The sequence below is a fragment of the Balaenoptera musculus genome, chromosome 16, assembly GCF_009873245.2.
Source record: "Balaenoptera musculus isolate JJ_BM4_2016_0621 chromosome 16, mBalMus1.pri.v3, whole genome shotgun sequence".
Taxonomy (NCBI): domain Eukaryota; kingdom Metazoa; phylum Chordata; class Mammalia; order Artiodactyla; family Balaenopteridae; genus Balaenoptera; species Balaenoptera musculus.
The window spans coordinates 52142610-52159396 of NC_045800.1; the positions used below are offsets into that span (position 1 = coordinate 52142610).

General features: G+C 34.7%; 1 protein-coding gene across 8 annotated transcripts in view; it reads right to left on the minus strand.

Annotated features, from left to right (window-relative positions):
• The window catches only part of CCSER2 (coiled-coil serine rich protein 2), a 154251-nt gene that overhangs the window by 5182 nt on the left and 132282 nt on the right, over positions 1–16787 (minus strand). For 2 of the 8 annotated variants that reach the window (XM_036828100.1, XM_036828103.1), the window contains one exon: positions 11658–11742. The exons of the other annotated variants lie outside the window; for them this stretch is intronic. In XM_036828100.1, coding sequence (XP_036683995.1) covers positions 11658–11742 — 85 coding nt within the window. The remainder of the gene's footprint in view (positions 1–11657; positions 11743–16787) is intronic. 8 annotated transcript variants of the gene reach the window in all.

The window sequence follows — 16787 nt, forward strand, 5'->3', positions numbered from 1 at the left end:
CCAGAGGAAGCATTAACTTCAAAGTGTCAGGTGCTGTACCTCTATTGAGAATTAAAATTACCAGCAGGCAAACAATTTAGAATGAAGATTATATTCTCAGTTAATGTGAAATTCTAATAACTTAAAAAAAAATAGGTCAACATCTTTAGCTAATGTTAACCTACCTTTAATATTCTTATTGAAAAATTTCAGAATAAAATGTTTTCACAGCTTATTTGTTCTGTCTCACTGCCATTTGAGGGATCAACCAAGGTTCTCTTATGGCTGATATGTGAAAAACAGATTTACCTTCCCCAAGAGCAAATGTCCATTAATAAAACTAAAAATAACCAGCCTTCTGAATGATGTCTGAGATTAAAACAGATTTCAAGTTGCCTGTAACTTGAACTAAAGCTCAGAAGCCTATAAAAAGTAAAGTTCTTAAGGCTCACATGCCTTGCACACACTTCTCTGGAGCTTATTGTGTGATTATATTCTATACAAATCAGAGGAAACATACAACTTCCATTACTTTGGGACATTCAGTAAAGAAATATGAATCTTAAAGTTATCTTTCAATGGCCCAAACAGTTAAAATTTTATGGGGCAGAGCCTATTGGTCATATCATGATACAGGAATAGTTGCTCTAAATGTTTAAACACACACACACACACACACACACACACACTCACACACTCATATATACGTTCTATTAAATGATGTGGGCTGAAAATGTCAAAAAATTTGGCAAAGGGCTTTGAAACATGAATGTTTTTAAAAGATCATATTTTACTAATAATTTTTTTACTATGCTAATCCACAAACAAATCTACACAGTATCTCTAATTTCCCCAAAAGAAAGGGTGAATCTATTTATGTTGCATCATTTGTGTTTTGCTCCTTTTTTCACCTGCTTCACCAGCACTGGACGATGGCTACCAGAGTCAGCAATCAGGGATTAGATTATGGAGGGGTTACAAGTGACTGAGAACAAAGGTCACCACCTCATGGAGGGATGGTTGGTCATGATGGCATGGGGTTGACTTGCTATTTATAAGAATAATAAAAATCAAGAAAATGACTACTCAAAGTTAATCCATGCAGAATATGTTACATTAAACTTTTATCTTAGAATATTTAAAATAAATAAGTCATCTCAGTTTTTGCTTCAAGATAAATGTTCTAGTTAAAGTCACTGGGCATTTTCACAATTTATCACCATAGAGATGATTTAGAGGTACTAAAATCATCAAGGAATTTATTCAAGACTCTCCTTGGGATTCCCTAGAAAAAACTGGCCATGCCAAAGTGATATATTCTTTAGAAAGATCAGTAAAAATATAAAGCAGGGCCCTATTAAGCAAACCAAAATCTACCTAAGGGGAAAAAAAAAAGCAACCAAGGAGGAGAAAAGTGCAACATCAAACGGTTAATTGAATGGGGATCTATTTTCCTTTTACCTCTTTTCACCTTTAAAAACAGTAAGATAGTCTAGTCTTGAGTTAAAAATCTTAAAACAATTTAAGACCTTTGAAAATATCAGTGACAATCTAAAAAAATGATTTTATTGTAATATGTCTATTGCCCATAAGGAAAAAAACGGTATAAACATGCGCTACCAGCTCAAAGCATAAACAGGTATAATTTTCTAAGTAAGATTAAACTGATTATTAAGATAATCAAACCTCCATAAAAGGGGTACTATGAACTGTAGATAAATTATCCATGTGCATTGTTCTGATTACTTATATTACCCAAATGACCACTGCTTACCAGAGAACTAAATGGAAATACAGCAGAGTGTCATGTCAGAAAGATGTTCTGCTTGTATTAAAGGCAATAAAGCTCAATAACAAATACTAAAGAACTAGAAAATAATCAGGTTTTTAAAAAATAATAAAATTTTGAGTCTTTTAACTGAGAGGAGTTAGACTGACCAACTATACAAAAAGTGTCCATACTATCATTTAATTACATTAAATAAATCAGTGGTTTCTAAATGCTGAATAATATAGATTTTATATTTTTATTAAAAGTTTATTTTAAATAAAAATTTAATTTCCCTATCCCAAAATAAATGTCTTGTTTTATTATTTATTTGAAAACTAGTTTGTAAATCAATTCTGCTACTTGATCTTCTGTCTCTAGAAGAAGATCAAGAAATGACTATAGTGAGGACCAAGGAAAGGCTTACTCCTGATTTATGGAAGATTGTGTAAAACTGGTTACCCACTAAAGACTGGGTTGTCATTAATTACCTGTTGACAAGTAGAAGAACAAGTTGCCTCTTAACATCTAGCAAGCAAAAGCAAAGATGTGTTCAGACAGCTTGCTGCTTGCAGTACAATTCCCCAAATTCTAAACGCTCAGCTGTATATTAACAATTCATCTTGCCCACGTTTACTACTGCACTACCACAGGTGTTTTCAGAATGAATTTTAAATATAAAAAGAAAAATCCCATGTAATCAGGGATAATAAGATCAATAGGAAGGTATATCAAAACCATTCATTCATTTTAAAAATGTCTGATATATCATGCACTGTAGTAGGTGTAGGAAAATATGAACCTGAACACAATGCTGTTCCTGTGGTTGAGAGGCCTCATAAGAAAGAGTCAGGTAGACAAATGATGAGACCATGTCTCAAGCATAAGAAAATGTAGAAGCAAGAAGAAAATATATGCCTGATTAGAGAGGTCACAGAAGGCATCCAAGAATTGCAAACATCTGAACTGAGTTTTAAGATAAGTAGGAGTTTGCCAAGAAGACAAGAAAGGAAGAACATTCAGGGTAAAGGGCCAGTACATGCAAAACACAAAGGCAAAAAAAAAAAAGAACATAATTATGTTCTAGTAACTTCAGATTGTTAGACTGAAGTGGCAAGCACAATGTTGGTAGGAAAGTGTAGGCAAGGACCAACTCATAAAGGAACTCACATCAGGCCGAATAGTTCTGACTCTGTACAGTAGATGATGGGAGACATTGATGAATTTTAAGCAGAGGAATTGTAAGACCAAATGTGTATTTTAGAATGTCACTCTGGTGGAATCAGTGAGGAATGTAACAGTAGGGGACGAGACTGTTAAGCATAACACCCAGGTAGTACGCCATTGCTAACAGCCCAGGTGATAAACTATAAGGGTTTAAAATTAGAATATCAGGGAAAAAACTGGAAATGATTGAAAGAGTTTTGAAGGAGATAGAGGAATTTAAGATGAGTTCAGGTTTCCGGCTTCGAAGATGAAAGACAAGGTATTGCCCTGTATCAAAAAAAGACCTCTGGGGAAGTTGCCCACCAGCCCATTCATTACATAGCCTCAGCCGCCCACAAGACTCAGAGGGCAAAAGGAATTCCCCCACTACTGCAGGGACCTCTGGAAACTGTAGTCACAAATTCGTAGAGCTTTAGTACTCCATCCTTGCAACTTGTAGAAAGGTTGGTTACTAAAGCTTAAAAATGTGGATCCATTCCTAGACTGAAAGAACTCAGGGCTTCTAACTGAACTCAGCAACTTCAAGTCTTACTTTAGTAGTTAAATACATATACTTCAGCACACTATTCTGAGAATTCTCAGATGCAATGACTACAGATGTTAAGGTCAAGAGTGCCAGCAATAGGCACTACTGGGTAATTATGCAAGGGATTGATAGGCATCTTCAGTGATAACCTTAAATGTCTATTCTGTGCTGCTTACAAAGATAACCAGAGACTATGCGCTTCTTAAGGCACGTACCGTGCTTTATTCATTTTTTGTTGTCGTAGTTGGTATCCTCAGTATTTGGCACATAGCAGGGATTAAATATATATTTACTAGATAATAAATAAATAAATGAATATTGGTAAGTGGTATATTCCAGCACGGCTTCTTTGGTAATAGACTAGCAAAATGATACTCCCCTATTAGGTCAATGATGCAGCACTAATTTAAACGAGTCTTAATAACTGATGGAAAAGAAATCTTATAATTAAAAAAATGTTTTCTCTAAATAAGTTTGGAGTCAACTAAATGATTCATGCTTAGAAGCATAGCATGAAGGATTCATTACATGTTAGCTTGAACGCAGCACCTCCCATTATGACCTGCACCTCCCATAATGACCCACCAGCTACGCCAGAGTTGTTTTTTAGTTGGAGACTCGACATTTCTGGATGAAATATGTTAGGGAAACTGTCTTAACAAGCATTCAACTATTTTCCATTTCTAATTCTAATAATTAAAAATGATTATAACATGTAAAACACTTAGGATAGAACCTCCCAGAGCACATCAAAATTGCTCAGTAAATGTCACTTACGATTATTAAAAGGTGTGAAAATGATTAATTCAAGCCATTGCCCTTTTGTAACTACATCTTGGTGGGGGGGGGGGAAAGCAAGTTCTATAATAGTATTATAATAAACTAGTTGCTACAGATTGCAAGGTTTCTAGGCTCCAAATACATATCTCAATAATGTCAGTCATATCTATACGTTTTAAATCCACAGGAGGCATATCTGAGATGACACAGAAGTCAAGATTCCTCAAGTGCCCTCCTGGAGATAAACCAGAGCTAGGACATGCAAGGCACTTTAACATTTAGAGAAAATTTACATGTGGTTACATGAAGGAGCTAGTACAACACAGTATTGAATCACTGAGCTTTTGAAGTCAGACTGATCTGGGTTTGAGTTCTGGCTCTATCTCTATCAGTGAGATATTGGGTAAATTATCTTACTACTCTGAGATGGAATTTTGTAACTTGTAAAATGAGGATAATAGTACCTACACCTCATTGAATTGTTGTAAATCACAAATGATAACATGCATATAAAGTGCTTAGTATTATGCCTGACACATTACAAATACTTGAGAAATATTATACTCTAGACTGTAAAAGAAGGGTTTCCCTTCTTTCCAATGGTAGATAACCAAACTCTACGCTCACATGCATAATCTCTAATTATCACAAGACCCTAGGTGGAAGGTACTATCTTCTTTTTGTAAATGAGTAAACTGAGGTTAAATGAAATTAAGTAGAATCTCCAAATTCACAGACTTTAGTAAATGGCAAAGCCAGAATTTGAACTGACAGAGAATTTAAAATGCAGCACTAAAGTTTTATCATTCTGTGATATTTGGGTTAAGTCCAATGAGTTCACAGACTTTCAGAATATGCAATATAGCCAGATGATTGTTTTAAAAACTCAAAAGACAGATTCAATACCAACATTCAGGTATTAACTTTCCTAGATAATGTCCTATTTCCTTCTTAGCTGATCTGTCCTACAGAGGATAACTCTCAGACACCAAATTCAAGCCACATGGTGAAGCAGTATTTCCAGGGAAAAGTGGTTCCAAGAGACCCACTGGAGGAAATACACTGAACACAAGGAAATGCAAATTAGCACTCATCACAAAAACTCTTCACCTTCACCATTTCATAGCACTTCAAAGATTTCTAGCATTAACATAAGAAAAAATAGTCATATCTGTAAACATACAAAGGAAGTTTCTGTAAACATTCTTGTTCTAAAGTCACCAATAGTAAGACAGCAGCTAGAAATATCAAGTCCTGATGGAGTAAAAATAAGTCAAAGTGTGTAAGGTAGAAAGCAGAAAATGTTCTAAAGCATAAAAATGCTATTGCATAACAGATACAGGAATGACCTAATATTATTTTCTTGATACATACAAGTTTATTATCATTATTAAATACATTTCAAAGGTTAAAAGGAAGATGGTAATGGAGCCATTTGTAACATGCCTGTAATTTCATGCAGGCTCTGACATGCATCATGCAAACTGGGGGGAAAAAAGTTACAGTGAAGAAGGTGGTAGGAAAAAATCTGAAATTGTACTGTACCACGCTTTGTCAGAGAAGTAATGGACTAACTTCTCAACTCCTTGCCAATGGCATAATGGGAAAGCAGAGACAAGAAAAAGACAGGACAGTGGTGTCAGAGACCACATACAACACCAAGGAATTGCCATGACTGGGTAGCAGCCAACGGTATTTGCTTTTCTTTTGTTGTATTTTTCTAGGCATTATTATTTTAATATATTTCTATAAAATGAAAACATATTCTTAATAGATTTATACTTTCTTGATGAAGTGGTTTGCAAGTTAATACAAATATTCATATCCACAGAACAGTGTATATAATCTTCTTACCCTTAAAAGGAATCACTTGAAGAATCTTACCAAATAAAATACTGAAAAGACTTTTTGACGCAATTAATATTCATACTCCAAAGATCTAAAAAGGTTTAGCTGCATGTAATCCCTTATAAAGGAAGTAGAAATTATTTTTAATAATTTCAGTCTTGCATATTATAAATACAACTGAATGTTAGTTTACTTTTAACTGCTGCTGCATTAAAGACCAATAAAATAATAATCTGATCTTCATGTATGTCTTAAATATAATGTTCTACATTAAAAGCAAGGCTCCACACATCACTATAGAGATAGAAGACAGGACTGGATCCCTAGTATAACTAGATTCAAAGAATTCTGGTCTGTAATTCACATGAACCCAATCAAAGCTTCCAAGGATTCCTGAGGACCAGGAATCTGATTCCAAGGAATCCCTAGATCTCAGAATAGTGCCTCTAGATCTCAGAGAACTTAGGGAAGATATCTGACTGATAAATATAAATTATAAATAAGCAATTTCTGAAATAAGGAGTTCAATGACTTTTCTAAGTTGATCAGTTAACTGCTTTTAAAAACTATCAACACAACACTGTAAAGCAACTATACTCCAATACAAATTAATTAAAAACATAAAAACTATCAACGTGAATAATAGTGACTTAAGTAAGCATTTACTGCACAGGCATAATTAGTGTGAGTTGCTTAATTTTCATGAGTCTATATCTCTAAGACAAAGAACCCATCAGCATCTACCTCTGGGATGGAGAATAGTTCAGGGGGAAAAAAAAAACTAAACTAAATAACATCATAATAGTACAATTCCACTGGTGTGACCAATATGCGTGGTATATTTATCCAGAGTAGGATACTGCAGGCACTATGATATGGCAACAAATACAGCTAACAAAACAATCCCACAATCTGCAGAGCAGGTTGTTATAAAAGGCTTATACAGATAACAGCAATTGCTTTGTTTCTCATAAATGCAAGGTGTTGAGAAGAAACTAACCCCTGCCTACGTTTATGGGACGGCCTCCTGGACCATGAGTTTGATGCACATTTCTAGTCAATTAACCAATGACTAATCTGCACTTGAATTAACTGCAAATATGGACACAGTGTCATATTCTGTATCAACCACACTTTTAAAAAAATAGCTTACTGTAAAATCGAATTGTTCAGTTTTTACTGAGTTACTATTTTCCACTTCATCAAAAATATTTTATTTTTATGAAAAGTCACTCTCAGAGCTAATTTCTCATTAAGGCACTGACTGATGCTATCTTTACATGTACAATTGCTTACAGTCACATGGTGAAGCCAATCGGATTGAGCCACATTAATGTTTACCGTATGAACATGTTTGACAGTTCAACAATACACATCAAGCATCTCTAAAAAGCACACACCCTTTAAGAACCATCCTTCTAGTGCTGACACTGATCTAAACACAAGAATAAATTGCACTACAATAGTATCTCTGTTTAATAGGGGAAAATGGAAACAACATCAATGTCAAACAACAGGAAACCATTAAATAAATGATATCATAGTCACATGATAATGTATTATCATGTAGCCATTAAAATGTTTTCAAGAAATATTTATTATATAAAAAATGCTCACATAATACTATGTGAAAAAAAGCAAAACAAAAAATTGGAAAAAAAATATGAGAGTATCATATGTCCTAAGAGAAAGTACTGTTTCATGAATCTTTAATCTGAATTTTAAATATACACACACGTGTGCCTTGGGTTGTAAATATATAGTTTCATTCAGTAAATATATACTGGGTTATGATGTAAAATGAATTTGTGTCAAAAAAGGTTTGTGAAACAACCCCTGAAGTTTATAAGAGGAGGAGGAAAATATAAGACAATATAATTGCCATTCTTAATATAATTCTGGTGAATACAATTAGTGATTATTGTAATATAAATTTAGAAATCAGGCAGCACTGCATCAAGAAACTGCTGGGCTGGATTGGGAGTTTGGGATTACCAATGCAAACTATTATATATAGGATGGATAAACAACAAGGTCCTACTGTATAGCACAGGGAACTATATTCAATATCCTGTGATAAAACATAATAAAAGAGAATATGAAAAAGAATATATGTATGTATAACTGAGTCACTTTGCTGTACAGCAGAAACTAAATACAACATTGTAAATCAACTATACTTCAATAAAATTTTTTTAAGAAGAAACTGCTGGGCTTAATATGGCTATTAAGATATAAACATGTATTTATGTTATTTTTGTTGCTTAAAAACACCTTTTTTCTTCCAATTTAAGTTACTGTAAATGGAAGCTAAAGGAAGTAAGATTTCTAAATTCTTTCAAGAAAGGTGTTAAACAGCAAATTTTAAGTCTCTTTAGGCATGATAAGAAATAGGTATTATTTCAAGATATACTTTTTGAAAAGTCAGGTATTCCTGAAAGCATATGCTCCGGCAAGAAATGTTATTTGAGATTACCATTAAGGCTTTTACTTGCCAAAAGTAATTATTTTTATTAAATTTTCACACTGTGAGGTAGGTTTTATATATATATATATATATATATATATATATATCATTCTTAACTTTACACAGTTGGAAATTAGAAAGACTAAACAAATGACAGTTAAGTCAGTTGGACAAAAGCTGAAGTGCCTACTGACAGCAGGAAGACCTTTGAATGTTTAAATGTAGATATTTTCTGCTAACCTAGAGAAAATTTAATTTGAAACTGGAAGATAAGCATCATCAAGCTGAGACTAGTAATACACCTGAGAAAAGGAATGTAAGTCAAAATTTCCTGAGAAAGTAAAAAAAAAAAAAAAAACTTAAAAGACCAGGATTTTCCTTTTATCTCCATTTTTTTGAGTTATTCTTAAATTCACCAAGAACATCCTTGGCCACTGCAGCTTTCTGGAGTTACCAGAGCTAAATAGTCCCTGTAAACATTAGTTATTTCACTCTCTGCAATATCTACAACAGGCTATCTCTTTATGCCCGTTTTATTAGGTCCACTACTCTTACACATTTTAAAAAACAAAACCAAAAACAGACTACCTTATTGAAGATTAGTAGCCAAGCTTACCTGGCTTCTGCATTTACAAAAAAAGGCAGTTCGCTTAAGTTGATGTTCAAGAGGGCATCAGAAAGAACTTATTATTGAAACACGATAATGTAGGAGAACTCTCTCAACTACATACCATCACTTACAGAATTAACCTCTCCAAAATTAAAATCAGCACTAGAAATCACATACTGACTAAATGTGGAGACAAATATTGTTTCACTGAATACATAGCAGTTTAGTGCAGGAAAAGGGGACACCTATTGCAAAACTCTCTGGAAAACTACTGGATTTACTCCCATAATTTCATACCCTTCTCCTCTATATTTTATCATTATAAAATAATAATTATTATTATTTTATACTCCTTTATATTATTATTTTTTATACTCCTTCAGGCTTTCTCAGGGTAAATTCAAAACAGTGTAGTAATTTAAACATATTTCCTTTAAAGGAACCTTCAAAGCTCAATAAGAGCTGTCAAAAAGCTGTGAACAAGTCCTCTAGTTATCACTTTCCACAAACTGAGTCCTACAAGTCTCAATGATCAAGTCTCAGGGCCAGTTCTCTTAGGTGCATAAGCCATGAGAACTTACCCAGGAAAAGACTCCAATGTATATACCTTCTCCTAGGTGGCCAACACATCCAAACTCTGGCAAACCAAACTTTCTTTTTGCTAACTTGGAGATGCAGAGAAAGCAGGTTTGATCTAGAAAAGCTAAAAAGACAGTTCTTGATAGTAGTGCTGAAGGACAGACAGTGCTGCTTCATAGTTGGAAATGAAAAAAATACCTCTGAAACCAAAGGAGAAAGAAGCATTTGGAAATGGAGAGCCAACAATTCAGGTGAGGGATAAGTTATTTCTAAAGCTATACTAATGAGAAACTAGTGAAATGGGTGCTTCTGGGAAACATGTTTTAAAAATAAATCTGAACTATTTGTGATACTGAATAATTAACCTTAAACTCCAATTCCCTATTACATGTAGCTGAGAAGAAGGAGAATAGGGGAGAAGAACAGTGGGGAAAAAGAACAGGGGCTATAAGGGGGCTTCAGAAAAGTTAAGGTAGGTGCGTAATTTACCTCAATCTGAGGTAAATCTGTCAACCATGCAGTATACTGGCTACAGCTTAAGAATACATTATCATTTGTTATAATTGCCCTTTGAAATTTAGATTAGTTCACTAGCAATTTAGTATAATTCTTTATGTGCTAGCCATCTTTAAATAGAGGAGAAAGCAACCTAATTGAAGCAAGGGAAGTAAAAAGGAGGATTTACAAAGGTGGTAGGAGATGGGAAAGGAGGAAAAGGGAGGAACGCTTTCACTCAACAAATTAACTTGCTAGTAAATAAACTTGATATAAAAGCCTATGCAAACTCTCTATTCCATTGTTCTTTAAAAAGTGCAAAAGGGAAGGAAAGGCATAATGGCCAAAAAATAAACTTCAAACCTTGTCTCAAATTCATGTTGATACTTCATAACTGACTAATTCAAGAAATAAATTTTTATTTGAATAAATCACATTTTAAAGTTTTAACTGCTTAAAATTTCCCCCTTTTGGACCTTTGATACGTCACATGATTTTGATAAGAATAATTTATGAAAAAATTGATATGAATCACAAATCAGGGCAAATCCATGGAGAAGGCATAAAAGTGACTCTAACAACATTTATATCTTTTTCATTAACATTAGCTTTTTTGGGGTGACTTTTCAAAAAAGATAAAATATAACCAACTTACCAGTTATATACTTAAGTACATAACACAAAATAATAAACACTGTTTTGGAAAGCAGATTTAACGTAAACAAAGATTTTTTTTGAAGTCAAACAATTACTAAATCATTAGAAATGTTAGTAAACCATGCATATTCAAAAGCCATTTCTTCTGTACTGTAAAGCAGCTGATAAATTACAAAGACATATTAGTTATTAAAAAACACTCTTAAAAATGATTTAAAAGATTTTTGTATTAGATGACAGTGAAACGCAATCAACACCTTTTGATTAGAAAATATTTAAAGAAATGTGCAATGGTCTAGTAAGCCTGCTCCCTAAACAATATGCATCTGTCCATTATACTACTGCAGATAGTGTATACATTTTTAACATGACTAGATTTAAAAGACAATTTTTATTCATTTATCTCAAGGTCATGAAAATAGAAAATATATTAAAGACAGATGCATGTCAGTAGGTATAGGGTCACTGGCAATAGGTTTAGACGGCATTAGAACGACATTAACTTCAGACAGCTTTCCTAAGGCTCTAAGGAGAAAAGTCTATTTACATGCAGTCAAAGGAAGTATTAATTAAGAGAGGAGAGCCCAGGGAGTGCTGGTTTAGCATGTGCCTGCAGGTCACTCTGGAGGGAGAGGAGGTGCTGGGGAGGGACAGTCATGCAGAAGGGGAATACCATGAACGGGAAGCCAGAGCAGGATAGGAGTGAGAGACACAGACTCACTCTGTCTGCGGTGCGGTGGAACAGTCCGTGGGATGCCTTGGAAGGAGCCCTGCCAAGGAGAGAAGGAGGGGGCAGAATACCCACCCTGTGCAGAGAGAGATGGGGGTAGGGAGGTATAATAAAAAAGGGAACCAAAAATAGAGAAACCACAGTCATACTTTAAAAAAAAAATAACAACAGTGTTAATGAGAAGACAGATTTCATTCTTTAAAATATAGGCAGCCCAAATTACTAAAAATACATCATAATCCAAAACTAGTTATTTTTCATATGTTAAGAAAAAAATTATTTTCCTCTAATATTTGTAGTTAATGCATATGAAATAATATATTTTTTCTGGCATACAATTACATTTATCATCATGTATCTCTTTTTAAAGTAGCAGATTCCAGTTTTTTTTGCAAAAGATGAAAGCATTTAAAAGGGGAGATGGACTTTAGGTGTTAAACACACAGAAACTGCATCAATAATAAATTAGGCATTAAAAAATTATCATACAAAATTTTTTTCTTTTTTAACTCATAGGTTTTCAAAGGATTAGCAGCTAAAATAAAGAACATTAGCTGAAGATAGCAGAACCAACAGAGCATTCAAAAGACTTAGGATGTTGTAAGAGTGAGTACTATATCAAGAATGTGACATACAGGCCACAGGTTACACATGCAAACTTTTTAATTTTATTAACTTGTGGCTTCTTAGCTTTACTTATTTTGATCAGATTATCAGAACTGGAAAACAACAGAAATGTCATTTACTTCAGTTTCCTCACATTCCAGGTAAAACTGGGTCTTCAAGAGAGAATTTGTTCACACAAATAGAACCAGATTGGGTCTCATGTCTCTCTGTTCCTAGCCTCCTCACTGATGAGACATACCCACACATAAAACTATAGAAACACTCATGATAGCATCAAGAAAAATAAGCTTGTAAATCATCATCACACCCAGCTCAATTTGCAAAATAAAGTATGCATAATTTTTCACACCAATTAATCTGATATAGAAATGATGTACTAGAAGATTACTAATGTATTTTACTGATGTTTAGATATTTCAGGAACACTGATCCAAATAAAAAACTTATGTCCACTCCTGTATCAACATTCCTTGCCTCAGGTTGAGTATAATCAGACATTTATTTAAATTTAAGAATAATCCTACATTGTTCACTATAAAGCAAAAACCAAAAAAAGATCCATTTTCTATGTTGATTAAGGGAACAAATAGCTACAAGAAACTAAATAAAATTAATGATCTTTAGAGTATCCTAGTAAATAAAGATCCTGTCTTTTGAAATTATTGTAACTTCTCCACTAATTTAGCCATGGATGTTTGTGAAAACAGATTAGGAAATATTTAATAGGGTGATGACCCCAGGTGCTCTCCATAGATATTACCTGATACAACTCCATTTTGCTGTTTCAGAGATGTTTTGGTCCAAAACCTTTACACAAAGCAAGTCCTCAGCCAAGAAGGGGCATGTACTTTTCTCCCTATGGGTTTCACCAGGCAGGACCAGCTTCTACTCACTGCACTGGGTAAAGAAACTTTCAGATAGGGATTTTGTATATAAACTAAACCAGCAGTCAGAGATTCCTTCTCAAAGAAATAAGGTCTCCCTGGGGGTTTATGGAAATAGTACCCACTGGGAATCAGGGAACTGTGTTTTTCCTTGGATCTTCTAAGAGCCTATAACCTTGAGAATGCCACTGATCTTCTCTGAGTCTCAGTCTCTTCATTTGTAAGATGAAGAATTGGAATGTGCTACAGACTAAGTCATTTGTGTCCCCGCCCCCAAGTTTCATATGTTGAAACCTACTGCCCCAGTGTGATGGTTTGGAGGTGGGCCTTTGGGTAGTGATTAGCTCATGAGGGTGGAGCCATCATGAATAGGATTACTGCCCTGTGAAAGAAATCCCAGAAAGCCCCCTCACCCCTTCCACCATGTTGAGGACACAGGGAAAAGACGGCTGTCTATAAACCAGGAAGCAGGCTGGTGCCTTGATCTTGGAATTTCCAGCCTCCAGAACTGTAAGAAATAAATTTCTTGTTTATAAGCCAGTCAGTCTGTGGTATTCTGTTATAGGTGCCTGAACGAACTAAGATAGAACGGTTCATCTCTAAGAAACGTCTCACTTTTAGTTGTAATTCAGTTGGCTCACACACCTCCACTCCAGAGTCATTGTTATCCTTTAATTTTATAACTCTATTTATACAGCACTTAAAACAACTGCATTAAATTGTCTCTCATGATAAATCATTAGTTCTTTAAAATAATTTAAGTGGAAGTATCTGTAAGAATACCTAGAACCTGGCAGGAGTTTAAAAGATGTTAAATGTCCCACATTCTCTGCCTAACCGTCCCCAGCAAACAGGAGACTCTGTTTACTGATTCAAACTGAATTAAATTAAGTTATTGTGTTTACCTAGAGATGAATATATAACATCTGCCAGGCCTGGACACACACGGCAAGCACCTAAAAATCTTAAAAAACAAACACAATGATACCCATTCTTTACTCCCCCAAGACCAACAAATCAATGAAATATCAACTACACACCTACCAGAATGGCTAAAATTAAAAAAATAATAATGACAACACTAAGTGCTAGTGAGGATGCAGAGAAACTGGATCACTCATACAATGCTGATGAGAATCTAAAATAGCACAGCCGCTCTGACAGTTTGCCAGTTTCTCTGAAAACTAAACGTACAGTTACAACATTACCCAGAAATCGCACTACTGGGCATTTATCCTAGAGAAATGAAAATTTACATCTACACAAATATTCATAACAGCTTTATCTGTAATAGCCAAAAACTGGAAACTACCAACATGTCTATCTATTATAGACACAAGTGGTTAAAAAAACTGTGGAACATCCATATTATGGACTACTACTCGGCAGTAAAAAGGAACAAATTACTGATAGACACAACTATTTGGATGGATCTCCAGGGTATTATGCTGGGTGAAAAAAAGCCAATCTCAAAAGCTCACACACTGTATAACACCATTTATATAAAATTCTTGAAATGACAAAATTTAGATGTGGAAAACATTAGTGGTTGTCAGGGGTTAGGCATGGTAGGGGAAGAAGTGGTTGTGACTATTAAAAGGCAGCGCAGAAGAGAGAACTTTGTAGTGGTGCAATAATTCTGTGTTTTAAATATGGTAGTTGTTGCAGGAAATCTACACAACTGATAAAATGGCACAGAACTATGCATACTCTAAAGTCAATTTTGGTTTTGACACTGTACTACAGCTATATAAAATGTAACTGTTGTGGGATATTGGGCGAAATAAGGAATCTATTTTTGCAACTTCCTATGAATCTACAAGAATTTAAAATAAAAAGTAAAAACATAAATAGAGGAGTAAAAACAATGCACATTAGAGTGATACTGAGGAAAATTATTTGAAACGCTAATTGTATTGGTAGGATCATATTTTCTTGGGGAGAGAAGGAAAACACGTTTAAGGACCTTCTCATCTCTATAAACTAAAGGTAATTTCCCTGATAATAAAAAGATGATTATATATTCCTTTCAATAGTAAAAAAAACCAACTGAAACAGCTATAAAACATGACTAACTAAACCTTGAGACCAGGCAAGTTCAGAGACAGCAGACATGTGAGCAACACCAAGCAACAGCGCTAAGAAACAGCATGTGCTGGCTCCCCACGATTCCATGTCTACTGGAAGTGTTTCTACAAAGAAGGGAACTTGTACGGAAGACCGTAACTTAGAAACTAAGAAGACGTATGATTTATAAGATGTAAGAAAAGGATGGGAAACATGATTTTGAGCAAAAAGACAGTATTAACAAAGAAAGAAAAAGTTCCCAGACGGATAGATCTCTTCCAGCAATGAGTCCTGGAATACACTACACTCCTGAACTGAAGACTGCTGGAAGTCACGGCCATGTGAAGATAGATTTGAGAGCCAGAAGGTCTAGTCCCCGTAACTGGAAGACATGTCCACCATCCTCTGGTCCAGAAACAAGGCCTCACTGTCCTATCATCTGATTTACACTTTGCTGTCTGTCCATGAGTATCATAAACTAAGAATCAAGCAATGTCTTTTATTTAGTATCCAAAGCCCTTAGCACTGGGATTGAAAAATAGAAAAAACTAGTCAAAGTTCAATGAATGAATGAATAAATGGACCTATGGTTTAAAACCTGAAGGAATTTTCTATTTTGTGTTTTTTTGGTCAATTCCTGCTACATAGTTCAGGTTTAAAGCCAAACCCAGTGACCTCCATACAGAGCTGCACTGTCCAATATGGTTGATAGCAGCTACATAGGGTTAAGCAGATAGTCTCAATCGAAATGTGGTATAAATGTAAAATACACACAAGATGTCAAAGACTTCATACGAAAACAAAAACTAGAATGTAACATATCTCAATATCTTCTTTATATTGATTACATGTTCAAATGTACTACTGGGTTAAATAGAGTATTTTATTAAAATTAATTTTGCATGTTTCTTCTTGCTTTAATTTGGATACTAAAGCATTTATATTATATATGTAGCTCACATTACATTTATATTGGAGCACTAATTAGAGGGCAGGAAAGTGCATAATTCTTTCCTAGTTGATGCTGTGAAGATCCCTAAGCTCTGCCCAGGAACGGGCCTTTTGCTCATCTGAGTCTACTTTAAATCTTCTGCTGACTTTTAAGATGAAGATATGAGATGCTTTCTGCTAGAGAAATCACAATGGTTGTATATAAAAACAAAAAGCAGTAGGAATGCATATGAATATATCACATCCAAGGGGAAAAAAAATCTACTTGTAGGAAAACATAGGATATCTGACGTATAGTTTAACCATATGCATAACATTCTAGTTACACTTTAAATCGGTGGGACAAACACATACATACGCACACAAACAAGAACAAAATAAAAGAATACGAAAACATTAAAAAACAAGAGTATCAGGCTTCCCTGGTGGCGCAGTGGTTGAGAATCTGCCTGCCAGTGCAGGGGACACGGGTTCAAGCCCTGGTCTGGGAAGATCCCACATGCCGCGGAGCAACTGGGCCCGTGAGCCACAACTACTGAGCCTGCGTGTCTGGAGCTTGTGCTCCACAACAAGAGAGGCCGCGACAGTGAGA